The 20,294-nt window shown below is 30.0% G+C and overlaps 2 protein-coding genes across 2 annotated transcripts; both read left to right on the forward strand.

The window, feature by feature from the left end:
- The first annotated feature begins 14,801 nt into the window (after nucleotides 1-14,801).
- On the forward strand, nucleotides 14,802-15,843 carry LOC129962372 (uncharacterized). The gene is made up of 2 exons (XM_056076118.1): nucleotides 14,802-15,435; nucleotides 15,557-15,843. Exons 1-2 carry the CDS (start codon nucleotides 14,802-14,804, stop codon nucleotides 15,841-15,843), a joined length of 921 nt encoding a protein of 306 aa, XP_055932093.1.
- Nucleotides 15,844-15,876: 33 nt separating this feature from the next.
- LOC129962373 (uncharacterized) lies at nucleotides 15,877-16,833 on the forward strand. Its single transcript, XM_056076120.1, has one exon. The coding sequence runs from the start codon at nucleotides 15,877-15,879 to the stop codon at nucleotides 16,831-16,833; it is 957 nt and encodes a 318-aa protein (XP_055932095.1).
- The last annotated feature ends 3,461 nt before the right edge of the window (nucleotides 16,834-20,294 follow it).

The following is a 20,294-nucleotide window of genomic DNA, read 5'->3' on the forward strand; positions in this document are numbered from 1 at the left end:
CTATGCAGCATCGAATAGTTATTTTTAGCAATCATTATGAAAATGAGTAGTTTTCTGGCTTTTAAAAAGTAAATAATTTCTACCGTATAACTGATCAATGAGTAAAATTGTAATGATTTTTTTAATTTGAGTAAATGAAACATATTTTAGGTTAAAATAATTTACAGATCTTATTAAAATTCCAACATTAATGCGATCATTTAATAAAAACTTTATTCTTGGCGACTTTCCTAGATCGAATAATTAAGCAAAATTCTTAATTAAGCAAAATACTGGAAACAAAAATTATGAAACACAAATCAGTAAAACAAATTTCATAAGCCTAGGTACTCTTTTATACATCTGTCTCAAAATTTTTAAAAACTATGATATTATTTAAATCGTGACATTTGTCTAATAAATGTTACAATGCAAGGTATAAATGCTTGTTTATAAAATAATCAAATCAAATAAATATTTAATTGTATTTATTGTAAAGACAGAGTTTTCTTTGTACATATGATAAGAGAATAATAGTGTACCTTTTGTATATTAATTGATTAACAGTGTACTTTTTGTATATTACTTGATATTTTGTTCACCCATTTCCTATATGTTATCTGTATTCATTTAACAATGTCATTTTATCTATTGAAATGTTGAATCCGATCTTATGAAGAAATATATGAATATTTATCTTCGAAATAAATTAAATATTTAATTTTAGAGACTGATATTTTCTAAGTACTTATGGTTAAATTTACTTTTCTAATGGAATAAATTCATGCAAAGTTACAATCACACGAAAATACTAAATGTTGCACTGAATGACGCAGTACGCATGTGCTTGTAAACTAGCAACACTGCTGTTTTTACACTTTAAAAAATGCGGGGATTATTTTTGCCTTTGTTAGTTTGCTTTTCACTTTTAAAATACAAAAAGTAAAAAATATTATCTTTAGAAACAGTTTTTTAAGTTTTCACTTAATAATCGTGAACTATAAAAAAGTATTTTAAAGTTGCATCATATTCTATTCTTTTAGATATAATTTTTTTCAGCACTTCAGTTCACATTATTTATAATATAAATACACTATTATATAAATACTGATAAGTAATTTTAAAAATAATTTTAATGAAAAACATAATAATTAAATGTACTATTAATTCAGTAGATAAAATAAGAACCAAATATGTTATACATTCAAAAATCTTTCATAAAATTTATTTTAGTATGGCTAACAAACAAGATTGATTCTAAGGTAAGCAAAGACCGATGTGAAACAGATTAAGAAGAGGTTTAAAAGTAACTTATATAAATATTATTGAAGATTCTTATGTAGATTGAAAACCACATTACTAAATAGAGTTTCTTTAAATTTTATTCAAAAATATTCTTATCATAAATAAGAGTATAGTGAAATTTCGAGGGAGATAGTTAATTCAACTAGTCCTTTTTTTCATTAACTGAAAACTATAGGTATTTCTATATGAAGGAAAGATTATTTTAAGCTTAGTGATAGCATTTTTATTGAATGAAAATATTATTAATATTCTAACTCATTTTATTTATTTGTACCAAAGTTTCATGTCGAATTTTTTAATTAATTTTGCATGTTTCTTTAAAAAAATGAATAACTCATAAAAAATCATTTGCAACATTTTATAAATTTTCCCATTCATTATCTTCACTTCTTTTTTACTACTGCGAAATTTAAAATTTGGTACTATTAATATTTTCTTTTTAATTAAAAATAAAGTTTGCAGACTATAATCGGTTTTGTGTATCGTAGCCGAATCTGATAGTCAAACCAGCGAAAATAAAATGTTTTTAATCAAAATAACTCCAGCTAAGCCAAAAAAATAAATAATAAAAGAAATAATATAAAAATTAGAATTATATTCTTCCTAAGAAAACGACAGCACAGAGAAAGAGAATTTCTTCTATACAATAAAAAGCAAAAAATAAATAATTTAAAATGAAAATTTAAAAAAAAATATTTAAAAGGAAATTATTTCAAATAGTTAAAAAAAAATCTTTTAAACTTTACTAGAAGATGCAAAATACGCTTTGCAATGTAAATTGAAATTGGTACATGCTCACGAGAGCATGAAATTGGCTACATTTTGTTAAGATACATTTCGTTTTCACAAATGCTGTTGTTATTTCTGCATATCAAAAAAAAAAAAATTATCTTTTGGGGGTTTCAGAATTCCCAAATCCTCAAACGAAATAAAAAAACCCCTTTCTAATCGATTTGTGAATTTAAAAAAAGGGAAAAAACATTTTTGTTATGTTTTATTTTTTGCTAAAGTTTGAGAGAATTCATGTGTTGTTTATTTAAATGTACAGTAAAAATATTTTCAGAACTGTACAAACCGTTCTCATGTGAATATAACACATGCCATCTTTTGAAAAATAGTAGAGCAGAATAGGTTCCTGTCTCTCGATGTTCTTAGGAAAATACAAGTGCCGCATTCTATTCACTATTTCAAAAAATATTCACAATGCATTCTGTTATAAAATTTTCATATCTAACAATGCCTGTATTTTTATTCCTTTTTCGAAACTTCCTAGAAAAATTCCCATCCACTATACTAGCAAGAGAAGACTTAAAGGATAAGTTTCAAGAATATGTAGAGAAAATATATGAAAGAAAACTGACTGCAACGGAAAAAACCTATAAGCTCATAAACAAAACATAAATGCAGAAATCATATGTAAATACGTGCTGACATGTATTTTGATACCTGTATTTGAAGTCATTGGATATACAAGGAGTGAAAATATATAGATAATTTTTTTTCTTAAATGTAGCACAGTGGGCAAATATTTCCGTGTGAAACAAGATTCGCTTAAAATGACATATTTTTCACTACAAAAATTTGATGCTCAAAAAACAAATGTTTCTGCTTTTATTTTGTATTCCCACAAGATCATATTTTTAAAAATATAAAAAGTTCTTAGCTTGAACTTAGTTATCGATAATAAAATATAGCTACATCATCATTCCATTTTGAAACTGCAAGGGAATTATCTGGGAATATACGTTGTGACTTTCAACTGCGATCGGATACTGAAAGTTATATCTGGGACGCCATCCATCTGTCCAAGCTTCCATTCCACACAAACGGTGAGATGTTTGACCCTCGACAAATTTAGAGAGCACAAGGACCATATACATGGAGGCGATTCTGTAGAATCGTATCTAGGACCCGTGATTCTCAGGTCAATATCAAACTTTTCCGAGACCATGACGGCTCTGATTTTATTTTCAGATCTAAAGAATAATCACTCGAAATCGAAGTTTAAAAAGTTTTAGTAAAACGTAAATAACAAATTATTGCTGTTACAAAGAAAAATTAAAACTGTTAAGCCTAATTTTTAATTTAACAATAAATGAGATCACTTTGGACTTCTATAAATTCTTTATGATCTTTGACGGGATTGCTTTTGGCATTTTTGGAAATATTTGTTTCATTACTTGTGTTAAATTTTGTTGTTTTTTGCAATATATTGTTCACTAAATGTTTAACAAGTGACTAAATTTTTTTATAATATTTGCACTGAAAATGCGTGGCAATTTCACCGGATCATTAATTCCCATATTAAGTTAAATTTTCCCAGTTTACTGAATTTAGAAATTCACCAGCTGTTTAGATTTTTATTGAATAAAATTCTGAAGTTTCAAAGGAAAATATGTAATTGCAAGTTTAAAATTAAGATAATTTCTACCGATAAAATTTTTCTTAGTATATGGAGCTCCTGTTCTTAGTTATTTATAAGTTCCTACAACAAATTCTGTAAATTAAAAAAAAAAAAAAAAAAAAAAAAAAAACGGTAAAATTACGAATAAGCATGATTGCTATGCTTAATTCTAATATCGAATCGATTATAATCGATATTCAAATAACATTCTGTTATCGCATATTTTTTCATAAAACTTATTGTTTGTAAATTTTAGAATTAAAATTTTATTAATATCCAATTATATTTTGTGTGAAATATCAAAGCAGGAATAGTTAAAAATGCACTTAATTTAACAAAAATAAATAAATAAATAAATAAAAATAAAAAAATATTACATACTAAACAGTTATCATAATTTAATTTAATAATAAAGAATTAATAAAAGCATATTGAGAAAGAGGATCTTAAAATTAAAATAGGCAAAAATATAAACTGGATTTGCAAAAGCAAGCAACTAAAAAAATCTAACAAATGATGAAATAATATTTTCAATGTCAGTTCTTATTTTCTTGAGGTATTGAAAAAATGTTCTTAAAATATGTTTTTTCTTTTCTGAAGAAAAAGAAGGGAAAAAAATTGCATTGATTCTTTTTAAGAATTTTAGAATTTCATATCAGTTCAATAAGAACGACATAAACAAATGAAATGAAAACTTTGAATTAGATGCATAGATAAAAAGGACAAATGATATTTACAAAGAAATGAAATATTTTATTTTACAGTTAAATTTTCATATTAAAAATAATAACATTCAATTTTACTGCTGATAACAATTCACAACAGAAAAAATTATTTCTTAAGTGAACTTATTTATCCTTGGAAAGGAATTAATCATTCATTATTAGTTTTCTTTTTGTTTTAAGAAATTTGTTTTGGTTTAAAAGTTTTACTATGTTGATTAAATATGTAATTGATATAGGAACAAGAAAAGAAATTGAAAAGGTAAGAAATTGCTGCCTTAAAAACAATTAATTCAAATTCTTTTTCAGAAATCATTTGAAATAGTAAATCTCAATGATCGTTGATCTAATTTGTGATTCAATGACTTGAGAATAGGTAAAAGGAAACTTTATAAAATGCACAATTTCAATGGATGTTCTTATAAATTGCAGTATTAGAATGCTCAAACAGAAATGTAAAAGTCTTCATCTTTCTCTCATAGAACAGGTTGATGATTTATTATCGAATATAATATTTTAATAACTAATGTTCAGCATCCAAATTTCTTTTTGTTTGTTAAAAATTTTTGATTTATAATAAACGTGAAAGGAATTTTTGATTAATTATTAATTTCTTATAACAAATAATTACAAGGAACTATAATTACAAATGGAAATATTTGTGTAGCTTCATTAATATGTTTTTTATATTTGGAAAGGGGGGGGGGGTGAAATTGCGTTAAAGAATTTGAGTAATGACTATTTCTTTAGTCTTACCTTCAGAATTTTTCGAAAATTATAGAAATAAGTTTTGTAGAACAGAAGGAAATTGTACCTATTTGATGCCTTAATGCCTTCTAAGACTAATCCGATTTTGTCATTAACTTAAATATTTACTTACTGTATATATAGTAATTTCCTGTTTTATAGCAATTTTTTTTTATTTTATCTGTTCTGTACTGTCAATATCCTTTCATGTTTGTTGTTTCCTGAAGTATTCGTCGAGGTTCCTAGCAACCATCTGCCATTCCTTTTCGTCGGTTAATCCTTACTGCAGCGGTATCAAAAGTACCGCTTACTGCTATCTGTTGGTCACAAAATTCATAGTTCTCTGAGATGATTATCATCTAAAATTAATATCTTTTGATTAATACCTGACTTTTGTGTCAGGAGACTCCACAAAAAAACAGTTGTTCAGAAAGTTATTTTGATTTTATTGTGTAAAAAGAAGGCATCCAAGATAGGCACTCGGTTTTCTTCTCTGTATTTAGGGATTGCAATATCGGAACAAAAGTTCAATACTGGTATTCGGTATTTTTTAGATCTTAATACCGGGATACCGGTTTTAATATCGGTATTATGAATTTTAGAAAAAGAAAGAAAACACAGGTGTTTCTTTGTTTTATTTGTCAGTTTTATTAGAGAGTTTTACTAGTCAGTTTTATTTTGTAACTTATAATAATTTATAAGTTACAAAAAATAATTTGTAACTTATAAATTATAACAGTATATAAAGAATCACAAAAAAGTAAAGGAACATCTTATTTATTTAAATCACAAAAAAGTGTAAATATCACTATCCAGTCTGTGGTACAAATTTTTGAAATGTGATCTTAACAAAAATAATGCATCCATTGTACTGCCATTAAGCCTGGGACGTAATTTGTGCAAAAATTACCAGTTGTTGAAAACGCTCTTTCGGCATCCACGCTAGTTCGTGATATTGTTAGCAATGCGCGATATACTTTTTCCTAGTATTTACCTCTAAATCCCTTATCTTCTAATAAATCGATTTCTCGTCGGATGGTTTTGGATATAGCTGATTTCTGTATTGTATTTTGGTTTGTTAAATTTTTTATTTTTTTATTTTTTTCCTAATTTTAATTTTTGTTCAAGAGACAATTCCTTTTCACTATCGACATTAGTATCATCATAATCTTCGAAAACTGTGCCGAATTCTTCTGAAAGTGGATAGGTTTCTGGGTAAAAAATTTAAAGAAAATTTACTCTAAACTTGATCAGATTTAAATTGGTTAGCCTCTTTTCTTCTTTTTCATTTTCATTTTTAAAATCATTATAATTATGTAAATACAGTAAGACATTCTGTATTACTAATTATCTGAAATGTTTACGTCTCATAAAACCGTGAGTCTTCATTGTTAAATGTAAACATCTCCTCCTTTCATCTTTCCTCTTACCCCTATTTTTCCGAATTAAACCTATCCTAACGCATGCTCAAATACAATCCGTTGTCAAACAGTATTTTTTCACTTCTCTTGACTGTATGATGCAACTCTGTATTCACAGTCTAATTAATTTCGCCCGTTAATGAGACATAAAAACAAAAACGTATACTATTTTGAAATGTTGGCAATCTCTGAACATATAGTGAAAGCAATTTAAAAAATTTCTAGTAAATACCGAAAAACCGGTATTTAAACTTGTGAATACCGGTATTACAAAATTGTAAAAATGGCTTAAAATACCAGTATTCGGTATGCCGGTATACCGGTATTGCAATCTCTAGCTGTATTACTAAGCACAAAAATGTTTGTGTGCGAATCTGTCTCAGTCTACGAGAGAGTCGGTAACATTTGGTCAATAACATTCCGCTTGTGTTAATACTACTGATGACTGGCCAGCATAAAAATTAAAAGTGCTATAAAACTAGCAACTATTTTTGTTAAATGCTGTATATAATGGCAATGCTATATTTTTCAATAGAGGCAATTTAAAAAAAAAATACTTTACCTATACTATTTATACTTTAAAGTAGCTTAAAATTTTTAATTATATAAAACACATGCTGAATTTATTATATATGAAACATATCAATTAACCAGCATATGATATAAATCTCTTTTAGTTTTGTCTAGAAAATTATGTGAATGTTGAAGCAATAATTCAACAAAGAACATACCAGAGCCTCCCTCCACCCACACACATTTTCCATTTTCGACCATTCAGTTCCATATTGATCGTCCAAAAATGAATACCAAATCAGATGTGCAATAAGTGATCTTCCGCCGTTTATTATATGTAATAAGAAATGATAGTTGATCCCTCTTAAAAATTATCATCGGAATAACGTTTGGAAAATTACTCTATTATCTGTTTTTTCAAGGAGTAATCCTTGATACAATCTAAAGAACATTCAATAAAGCATAATGTATCTGTCGAGGCAAGAAAAATCGAAGCCAAAAATCATAAACAACCAATGACAGAAAAAGAAGGGAAGAAACCGAAAAAATACACAAACTTTAGATGTAACTGAATTTTTTTTTTTTTTTTTTTTTTTGAGCGTTCTAAAACAGATTACTTTTTTAGTAGCTCCTGGGCATTTAAATTCAAAATGGAAAAAAAGAGTTGCTTGTTTCTTCAAATTAATCGATCAGTTACGTGAGTTATGGTCTTTCATGGGCTGCATGGCGAATCGTCCAGACCTGCGTTTCTCTTGTTTGTCGGTTCATTTTTTTTTTGTCTTATTTTTATATTTTTATTACGTTAACCATCAAAAGAAAAGCTGAATCGATATATTTCGATTCTGTTCGTCATTTATTGAAATTTGATATATAAAGCATGGTAAGGTTATGAATATAAATTGTAATTACTGAAAGATGTATCAAGACATTACTAGATATGAAGCAGCCAAAGGCACTTAAAAATAACTGAACTCTAAAATGAGAATTCTGATAGAGAGTTGAAAAGAATGACAAATTTCGCAATCTAAAGAGAAAAATGAGATCAAAACTCAAGAGAATTTTTAGTTTCGAGATCTTACACGCACTTTCGTCATTTTCTCGATTGCCTGAAACTGAAGTTATTCTTTCCTCATAACAAGCAAGAGAAACAAATTTCAGAAGTTTCTGTATTATTCGGAATGATAAATGTTTTATTTTAAAAACTGCTTAAAATGCATTTATCCCACTCCTCAAACATGCGTATTTAGAGAAGTTTTCAAATGATAGTGCTTTCTTTAATATTTGACTAAAAAAGAATTGATTATAAATTAAGAGATGACGAGCAAAAATTATTAAGAGACCAATCACACAAAAAACATGGTAAAATTGGCATGGCTCAAACACGAAATCCTAATAATTATAAGAAGAAACAAATGCGGCTTAAACAGGCGATACAAGTACATCAAAGGATAAGAAGACCAGCTGGGGTGCCCCCCCCCGAAAATTTTCATATACTCTCTAATAACTTGTGTGTTTTAATCGCATACTATTGGGGAACAATAGGTAAGAAAGAATCAATTAACGTGCGATCTTCGCCACAAAATAGCGGAAATGTAATTAATGCATAGTTATTAGAATATCGAATGCATATTTGGGCTTCTCTTTTCCTGCCAATTAAAACCAATATTTGACACATTGTTGAAATTAAATTCAAATCGTTTATATTGATGATACTAATAATTCAGCTTGACTTTTTCTTCCCTTGTTAATGATCAAGATATGAATTTTCGACTTATTTTCAGTACTGGGCATATTTCATTATGAAATATGCCTTTTAATGAAATTTTTGAAATTTTTCTGTACTTACATTTAAGGTTTTAACTTAAAAATGAAGCAATGGCGAAAAAAAAGTTTTTTTAAGCGCATCATTTTTTTTTAACTTTACTGCTCTTTCCTATGATATACAATCAAGCCTCTCTTAATGAGCCTCACATAACGAGCAAACAAAATATAAAAAACGAGTTCTTTCACTTTAACGAGCTATTTCACTGAATGAGTGGCTATTAGACACCGTGACGTCACACGCTGGATTGGTCTGTATTAGTCCGTAATGAACGCTTGTTTGATGCCCTTATTTCTCATAGAAGATGTTTTTGGTTGAATAGCGTTCTCGAACATGGTTCTGGGAAGTTTGAATAAGTGCCTATGTAGTCTTAATGGACAGGATTTTGTCTGTGACTAATGCCGGGTTTACACTCGGCCAGTTATAAGAAGACCAGTATTCAGTGCATTCGCAGAAAGAGACTGATTTATGTTTTCCACAATTTCATAAGATAGATCCAGGTATTCCGTACTTGGCAATAAATAGTCGTTTTGACGTCCCTGAATTTTTTTTCTCTGCGTGTCGTATTAAAATGATGGACATTTACACAAAGAAGAATGGCAAAATAAAAGGAAAAAGAAAGGTCAATATATCTAAATTTTTCAAAACTATAGTAAAGAAATGGTAAATAAAATGAAAAAAAAAGCACAACCTTGCATCAAAAAGAACAAAAAGTGTTGGAATTAATCTATGATAAGTAATCAATTTTTTCTTCGCCAAAAAACTGCCAAATTCTACAAACGCATGCACAATAAGAAAAAAATACAGTACAATGGCATGTTGTTGTCCCATTGGGACAATTATTGCCATCTACCGAACAGCATTTTTCAGCCTTTCTACGCGTGCGCTGTCTACTGGCTGTCTTATAACTAGCCGAGTGTAAACTCGACATAAGATTATGTGGCTGGAGGTGGATATCAATGGCATCGGTAAATTGGTGGAAGAATATAGTCAGTACTGCCACAGGACTTAAGGAGCTGCATTCTGTGTCACTGCAACACGTTGCGAAAGACAATTGGTCAGGAGAGGAAGAAATAATGGATGCAACAGAGCAGCAACTTTCCAATGAAATAAGAGTTATCGTAAATTATTTTGAAGAATTATTTTGAAGTATATTCAGAAGTATTACCCTGATAAGACAGTAGCTACAGTGGCTCAAAAAATTGAGAGTACACCTTACATTTACTTGATAAATCCGAATTTCAATATAAATAACACATTACCAGGAAGTGCAAACATCTTTTTATTTTTACACATAATAAATGGTTTAATTTAGAGTAAAAACAAAGAAAAATCAACGAAAAACTTCTAAATTGAAAAGTTTCAGAAGCATTTTAAATAAACAAACGCAGAATTTTGTCTCAAAAAATCGAGAATACACCAATGAAATTCTTGTAATGTCTCGCATAGAAAGAACGTGTCAGTATTTAGTTGTATGTCTTTTGGCTGCTATAATAGTCTGTAAACGTCGTGGTACCGATTCGACCAATTTTTAGTGGTATCTCAAGATATTTTACCCCATTCTTCTTGCACCATTTGTTTTAAACGGGTTTTGTTTCTAATTTTGTGTTTTTGGACCACTGCTTCGAGTGTGGCCTACAGATATTCAATGGTATTGATGTCGGAGTACTGTGGTGTTATGTATAACTGCTGTTTACAATGAAAAAGACACCATATTTTGACGTTACGTGCATTCTGTTTGGTGGCGTGTCCTACTGGAAAATGAAATTTCCATCTAAACCCAAATTTTTAGCACTTTCTTTTAGATTGCTGCGAAGTATATCAAAGTAAACCATATCGTTTATAATGTCATCTAGAAAAATTAAATTTCCTACCCCGGATGAAGCCATGCAACCTCAAATCATGAAGGAGTCAACATCATGTACTGTAGGACGTAAATTTTTTGGATCCAAAGCTGTATTAAGCTTTCTCCATACAGCACGATGGTTGTCACTGCCAAAATGTTGAGTTTTCTTTCATATATAATATAGCTTTCTTCCAAAGGTTTATTGGTCTTCAATTGATGAATTTTTGCAAACTTTAAATGCTTTTTTCTGAATTTTCAAGCTGATGAACGGTTTCTCTCTAACAATGCGACTTTTATATCCAGCTTGTTTAATGGCATTTCGCATAGTTTCAGCATTTACACTTCTGCCCATGATTTGAAAAGTTTCTGCAACAAATTGGATGAACCATATGCTAGCAGCAATCTAAAAGAAAGTGTTAAAAATTTGAGTTTAGATGGAAATTCCATTTTTCAGCAGAACAATGACTCCAAACAGAATGCACGTAACGTCAAAATATGGTGTCTTTTTCATTGTAAACAGCAATTATACATAACACCACAGTACTCCGACATGAATACCATTGAATATCTGCAGGCCATCTGTAGGCAGTGGTACAAAAACACAAAATTAGAAACAAAACCCGTTTAAAACAAATGGTGCAAGAAGAATGGGGTAAAATATCTTGAGATACCACTAAAAATTGGTCGAATCGGTACCACGACGTTTACAGACTATTATAGCAGCCAAAAGACATACAACTAAATACTGACACGTTCTTTCTATGCGAGACATTACAAGGATTTCATTGGTGTATTCTCGATTTTTTGAGACAAAATTCTGCGTATGTTTATTGAAAATGCTTCTGAAACTTTTCAATTTAGAAGTTTTTCGTTGATTTTTCTTTGTTTTTACTCTAAATTAAACCATTTGTTATGTGTAAAAATAAAATGATGTTTGCACTTCCTGGTAATGTGTTATTTATATTGAAAATCGGATTTATCAATTAAAAGTAAGGTGTATTCTCAATTTTTTGAGCCAATGTATATGTTCTACAAATTCATTTGATGATAATTATGCGTCTCATTTACACCTGATTTTGAAACTAGCCAAAGATAAATGTCTTCAAACATTTTTTTTAAAAAAATGCATGCATTATAAATAATAAACTATATAATTATAAATTTTTTCGAGTATTTTTTTTTCCGAATGGAACGCATTGAACTATTTCAAATGCATTCCTGCAGAAAAATATGTTTCATTTAGTCAGTGTTTCGCATTACAAATAAGATTCGATGACGGATTATGCTTGCTAAGCAGTGTTCCACTGTAATTGGTTATATAAAAATATAAACAGAAAATAAGAGAATGTATAAAATAATAAACTAAGCAGTGTATCACGTCTAATATAATATAAGTATATGACTATGAATATTTGAGATTTAACTAGTTAACTGTTTCTATCTCTACGGAAAATGCGAATCTAAATTACGTCGTAAAAACTTTAGCGATGACGAGTATATTCGTCAAAACAGAGTATGTGTAATATGAAATTATGTTGTAATGAAATGACTTTTTTTTAATTTCAGTAATCACATTTATTTATTTACTTAACTGACATAAATTTTTTGTATATAAACGCAAAGAAACGTAAAAAAATTAATTTATTATTTTAATTTGCTGCTAGAGATTGGTATTGAGCAAAACATAGTACAACGCATAATAATTTTTTATTTGTGTCTTTGATTTCGACTTGGCCTCAAAATATTTTAAACATCTTGAAATGTACGAATATGTTACTAAAAATTGTAATTCAAACTGCAAATTGTCATTACTTATTACTCGTCATAACGCGAAATATTGTATTTTTTCCATGCTGAGTATACTCGTCAAAAACAGTTAATTGGTTAAAAAATATTTTACTGAGAGTTATTAAGTCATAGTCATACTAAATATTTAATTGCAATTCTTAGCAAGCATAGCACCGGTGAACCATCTGCTTATGGCGGATATTATACAGTCAAAATATTTAATCTTGCATTGAAAAAAAGAACCAAATGAGTCTAGCCAAACCAAAGTCATGTAGATAACAGATAATGTTTTGAATCTGTGGATGTTTGGATCATGTTTTGTATTTCGTGTGGTTGAACTTGCACCAATTCATGTGAACAAAAGTAAATCAGAAAACTCTTCAATTTTTAATAGCTCTTTTATATTCACCTTTCGTTAATAAGAACTCTCTTTGCTTATTTATTTATTTTCGGCTTCCAGGAATCTAGGAGTAAAAAAGTTTTTAAAAGACTTTCCAAGGAAAGCTGAGAACGTGAAAGAAAGAAATTTAAAAAGCTTTGGGCAGGGAATTAAATCAACATCCACAGCGCAGTTAATCAAACTTGAGTAAAGAATAAAGATTAAATTTAATTCGAGCAGTGAGAGCATTTTAATAAAATTCCTGCATGTGGGAATTTTTACATAAATATTTATAAGCATTAGATTAAAAAGAGAACAAAAGATTTCTCAAACAATTTCTTTCAATAAACTGCAGGCGGTAAATTGGCAGCACCATTTTATCAACCCAGATTATAAAATTAGTTTAGATGCCATATATCAACTATTCAATTTTGCAATATTACTAAACCAGCTTTTCATTAAAGTTTTAAATACAAATCTCCCTTCTATAAATTTTTGAATTTTAAATTACTTAACTTTTTGTTTACTTGAATATATATACAGTAGACTCTCTGTAATATGTTTTCTCCGATAATCCGGTATTTCCAAAGGAGTAAAATGGGAAACATAATAGGGAAGCCAAATCCCGGCATACAGAAGTTATTGATTTTGGTGCATCATAAATTACAAATAACAGATATAAAAATATATTTTGTAATATTTGGTATATATATATATATATGTAATGGTATTTTAAAATCTAATTTAAATCTCAATTAATTTACAAATGTTTATCTTAATTTATTTCATATTAACTTCATTCTTAAATGTTCTCTTATTTCTTGATCCATTTCTACTTTTTTTATTTAATTAATTCAACACGCGCTATAGAAAACTGATATCTTCACCATTTTCTAATGCTTCAAGTGAAGAGTTAAACATAATAAATGCTTGCAATATTCTTTTTAAGGTACCAAATATCCCCTTTCCAAGGTCGACACGTGTAAAAGAGATCCCTATGAAAATCTCACAGTAAAATCAGTGAAGGGAAAAATTTCTCTCTTTTGCTCTTGTATTACTATTGATGCGACTGATGCATCTTTTATGATCGTTTGTTTCTTGTACAAATCATGCTTTTCAGGATGAAATAAATCGGAGTTAAAATTTCAAAAGTCTCTTCTTCTCGGCGAAACATCTGTTGAAACGTGTTTACATATCTGTGGGTATGCCGGGTTTTAAATAATTCGTAAGACCACTTTGATAACTTAATCGTTTATTTCTGGATTAACGGAATGCTTATGAAGATTCTTTGATGAGGAAGAAATGTATCACATGAAGAAAATGTGTGTTGAAAATGTATTAATATTTTATTTTATTTATTTATTTTAGAATGTCAACGTTATTTAAGAAATATTTTTTGCTGTCTCATAAACTCTCAAAGCTAAACTGGTATCGGATAATAAACAGAAAATTGTGAGGTTACTTTTTGATTCTGCATCACATAAATCTTACATTTTGAAAAGTGTAGTTGAAGAAATGAATTATATACCCGTTCGATGTGAAAAATTGGTACATTCTCTTTTTGGTGGCGTTATCACTAACGAATTTAAACATAATTGTTATAAAGTAAAATTGAGAAATTTGATTGGAAATTTCGGCTGTAATTTTGAAGTTCTGGATCAGTCTATCATTTGTGACAATATTAGACCGGTTTTTTAAGGTCCCTGGATAAAAGAATTAGAGGAAAATCAGATTAATCTAACTGATATTAGCGATACTTGTGAAGGCATTGATATTCTAATTGGAGCTGACGTTATGGGGAAAATGTTAACTGGCAAAAGAAAAGTCTTATCTTCAGGTCTTGTCGCAGTAGAAACTTTCTTAGGATGGACCTTAATGGGTAAGGTACCACAGGAAGAATCTTCGGAAGAAAACCTGGCGATAACAGTGCTGTCTTTATTTGTAAATGAAGTTGAAATCACAAATTTATGGAAATTTGATTCAATCGAAATCAATGATCCTGTTGAGAAAAAATTTGAGAACGAGATTGATCTTCGGACCAAGGAGCATTTTTTAGAAACGGTAACAATTAATAAAGATGGTCGATATGAGGTTTGTTTACCATGGTCTGATGATAAGTCACCTTTGCCCGACAACTTGGATTTGGCGAGGAAAAGGCTCGACTACATTACCTCAAAACTTATAGCTATGAATATGTATGAGAAATATGAAAATATTCTTCTAAATTGGTTAGATGAAGACATAATAGAGGAAGTTCCGACCAACGAAATGAACTCTTATGGTAATTATTTACCTCACCGTGCAGTGATAAAACTAAGCAGCAGCACTACTCCAATTCGTCCGGTATTTGACGCTTCAGCGAGATTAGCAAATTATCCATCTTTGAATCAGTGCTTGGAATGTGGTCCTAATCTCATTGAGCTTATTCCAAATATTCTTATTCGATTCAGAGAGGGACAGCTTGGCGTTATAGCTGACATCAGGAAAGCTTTTCTGCAAATTAGTATTCGTAAAGAGGATAGAGACTTCCTTCGGTTTTTGTGGTGGAAAAATAGAGAAGAAAAGAAATTTGAGAGTTTTTCGTCACACAAGAGTTGTTTTTGGGGTAAAATGTAGCCCTTTTCTTTTAGCTTCAGTAATTGAGTACCATATTCAAAAATGTGAAGGATTTGAAAAATCTTTGAAGAAAAGACTTTTGGAGAGTTTCTACATTGATAATGTCGTTACTAGTGTCGACAGTAAAGACCAATTAGATCGATTCATCGACAATTCTAAAACCTTGATGGCAAAAGGTGGTTTTGATCTTAGAGAATGGGAATGGTCTGGCGACTGTGAAACTAATTCAAAGGAAGAAACTCAGGTATTAGGTCTTATTTGGAATAAGAAATTAGACACTTTGAAAATTAACATGAAATAGCTAGATGACATTAATGTGGAAAAAGTATCTAAAATGAGTATGTTATCTACAGTACATAAAGTATTTGATCCTTTTGGATTCACTGTACCAGTGATGCTTTGTCCAAAAATAATGCTACAAAAGGCATGGAAATTAGGTACAAGTTGGGATGAAGAAATAACTGGCGAGCTTCGAAAAGAATTTCTACAGTGGTTTCAAGAACTTAAGCATTTGTCTGACATACAGATTCCTAGGTGTATCCAAGCATCTTCAAAAGATATAAGTAACTGCACTATTCATACGTTTGTTGATGGAAGCAAAGATGCATATGCTGCTATTACATTCCTTAGAATAGAAAATAATGGTCGAATCGAGCTATTTCTACTTGCAGCGAAATCTCGAGTGGCTCCTTTAAGAGGCACAACTATCCCAAGAGTGGAACTTCTTGCGGCGGTGATTGGAGCGAGGCTAGCGAATTCAGTTGTTGAAGCTCTTGGTTGGAAAAATGTTACGATATATTACTGGAGTGATTCTACAACAGTGCTTGCATGGATATTACGGGAAGAAAATTGGTCTGTCTTCGTTAGGAATAGAGTTCAAGAGACAAGGAAGTTGAGTAATCCTACATCATTGAGACACATACCTGGTGATAAGAATCCGGCAGATTTACCTTCCAGAGGCTGCAAGGCAAAATATCTAGTCTCCCTAAGATGGTGGGAAAGTCCACAATGGATGAAAAATGCTTTTGAATTTCAAAACATTATGGGTTCCCCCAACCATGATTGGGATGAAGAAGAGATTAGAAAGGAAAAGTCTAAGACGACTCATATATTATCAAATAATGAAGCCTGTGGTGTTGCAAACTGGTACTACAGATATTTTTCGAACTATGCTAGAATAGTTCGTCTTGTTGCATGGATCCTCCGCTTCAAGAACAACTGCAAAAATATAACTGAGAAGAAGCATGGTGAATTAACAGCTACAGAATTTCAGGAAGCAGAAATTCTGTAGCTGTTAGGTTTTATTTATGATACAGAATGAATCTTTACTCCCAGAAGAGGAAAAGAGATAAAAAAACCCTACAAGTATTTAAAGACGATCTTGGCATCATCCGTTTGAAAACTAAAATTATTTATCGCAAGGACAGTTGAATATTTTCTTAAACCTATTGTTCTTCCTCCGAAGCATGAAGTGGTAAAGCGGTTAATCTATAATGCTCACGTTAAGAACTGTCATGCTGGAGTCCAGATACTATTGAATGCACTTAGAGAAAAATACTGGATCCTAAATGGAAGAAAAGCGGTGAAACATGTGGTGGCCAATTGCATTACGTGTAAAAGATATAGCTCAAAGTACATAGAAGTTATAAGTCCCCTCCTTCCAGAAAATAGAGTAAAGGATGCTGCGGTGTTTCAGATAACTGGCGTTGATATGGCTGGACCTTTATTCCTTAAAGAAGACAAGAAGAGCTGCGTTCTAATTTTTACTTGTGCAGTGTACAGAGCAGTTCATTTCCAGCTTGTTACTGCCGCATCGGCCGATGTTTTTTTAATGGCTTTTAGGAGATTTGTTTCTCGCAAAGGAAGATGCACAACAATATACTGCGATAATGGCTCCATTTCTGTTGGAGCAGCCAACTATTTAAAACAACTGGATTGGAACCGTATCCAAAAATATGGAGCAATAAACTCTATTGACTGGAAGTTTCCTCCAACTGCTGCCTGGTGGGGCGGATGGTGGGAGAGATTAATTAGAATTTTAAAAGATCTTTTGAAGAAAGTGTTAGGACAGGCACGTCTCAATTATGAGGAGATGATAACGGTTTTGGCAGACTGCGAGCGTGTAATCAACTCAAGACCTCTAACTTACATTTGCGAAGAGGAAGCTATAAAACCAATTTCTCCATCGATGTTCATACAAGATGTGCATGAATGCAATCTTCCTGATATAGATGCTGTAGAGCAAAATTCTGTGAGCAATAGATTCAAATACAGACAAGCAGTGCTTAAAGACTTAAGAAATCGTTTCAGATTTGAGTATTTCGGTGCTCTCATACAGCGGAGAAATAAAAAATCAAGAAAATGTACAGTTACTGTTGGTGACATTGTTATGGTGGGAGAAGATAATAAAAAGAGACTTGTCTGGCCTTTAGGTCGTATCACTGAAATCATACCAGGTAAAGATGGACATGTACGACTTGTTCGAGTGCAAACTTCACAGCAGAATTTCCTGCGACCAATTCAAAGAATATATCCATTAGAGTTAACATCCTCTGATGACTTCTCCACTTCGATGACACCAGATGATTTGAATAAGTCAAATGACATCACCAAAACTTCTGACAGTACTTCTGGCAACGAGATGAAATTTAGTAGAGCCGGAAGAAGAATTAAATTGACAGAGAGACTGAACTTGTGATTTATTTTGTTTTGATTGGACATTTTCACATTTATTTTCATTTTTATAGTTAAATATTAATTGAAAATTTGTAAAACGTTGTCATTAATTGAATCTCTTAACTGTGTTTAACTAATAGTATTATATTTTGATTATTATTTATAATCATTATTATTTATAATCAAAAGGTGGGAGGATGTTAAAAATGTATTAATATTTTATTTTATTTATTTATTTTAGAATGGCAACGTTATTTCAGAAATATTTTTTGCTGTCTCATTTTGTAGATGGCAACTTGTAGATTAATCCCAAGATGGAATAAAGCAAGTTTGAATTTTTTTACCGGTGGGATATCTTTTTTCTATTTTAATATAAAAAGCGAAAGAAAACGGTGTTTTTCTTAGGCAGCTTTAACAATATGTGTCTGTCCAGAAGAATGTTTTCCACCTACATATAGTGATACTATTATTGCAAAGGCACTCTTCTACTCAAGAGCGCCAGTTGCAAGTTTTCAATGGATAATTGCTGGAGCTCCGGTCCAATCCTTCTCGCTGACATCTCTTAACGTACTCCTGTTCACACTGGTTGACAGACATCCTCAAAAGAATGCACAGCGTCCTCTCGTGGAGTTCATTTGCCACATATGTTATAATTTTGAGTTAAAAATTTAGGTTTTGTTATTAAATTGTGTTTTTAATGAACTAATCTGGTACTTTCATCATTCTGGCATTTAGACTGGTATCTACTAGATTGCTAAGAATCTACTAAACTTACTAAAGGTGATACTTTACTCTCGTATTGATTTATTGTAATTTTCTTATTTTAACCGCTATTGTGGTGTAGAAATTTGAAGAAAGTAATACCAACTCAAATGTTATTTTCGAAGTCAGATTGGGCAACAAAACGACGAGGTCCGTCCCAAATAACCCTATTGTTATTTCAAAAATGGAACGTTAATATAACTAAACTAAACTAAATAAATCTAAATTTTATTTTAATTTCAAAAATTAGAGAGTCGACTTTCGGTCTTATTCCATTCACGTTAAGAAACAAGGTATTATATTGTTTCTTATATCTGTTTTATTATAATTTAAGTAACAAAATCCCATACCAAACTATTATCACTAGTGTTAACTCTAGAAGAATATGCCCTTCTTCCGATTCTGTCATAGAATCACACAGTTTCACATATGGGCATTTTGTGTTTAGCAGTACAGTGAAGAAAATGAGTGTGTACCTTGAATGCCTTCTTTTCATTCAGTTCAGGTCAGGTCAAAATTTGACATAAAAGTACAATTTTAGTAACAAGATAACATATTAAATTTCATTCAACCAAATCATTGCACACTTGAATTATCACATTTACACACTCGAATTATTATTTATTAATTATTTATCAATTTTAGTAACAAGATAACATATTAAATTTCATTCAACCAAATCATTGCACACTTGAATTATCACATTTACACACTCGAATTATTATTTATTAATTATTTATCAATTTTAGTAACAAGATAACATATTAAATTTCATTCAACCAAATCATTGCACACTTGAATTATCACATTTACACACTCGAATTATTATTTATTAATTATTTATCAATTTTAGTAACAAGATTACATATTAAATTTCATTCAACCAAATCATTGCACACTTGAATTATCACATTTACACACTCGAATTATTCTTTATTAATTATTTATCAATTTTAGTAACAAGATTACATATTAAATTTCATTCAACCAAATCATTGCACACTTGAATTATCACATTTACACACTCGAATTATTATTTATTAATTATTTATCAATTTTAGTAACAAGATAACATATTAAATTTCATTCAACCAAATCATTGCACACTTGAATTATCACATTTACACACTCGAATTATTATTTATTAATTATTTATCAATTTTAGTAACAAGATAACATGTTAAATTTCATTCAACCAAATCATTGCACACTTGAATTATCACATTTACACACTCGAATTATTATTTATTAATTATTTATCAATTTTAGTAACAAGATAACATATTAAATTTCATTCAACCAAATCATTGCACA

The sequence above is a fragment of the Argiope bruennichi genome, chromosome 2, assembly GCF_947563725.1.
Source record: "Argiope bruennichi chromosome 2, qqArgBrue1.1, whole genome shotgun sequence".
NCBI lineage: Eukaryota > Metazoa > Arthropoda > Arachnida > Araneae > Araneidae > Argiope > Argiope bruennichi.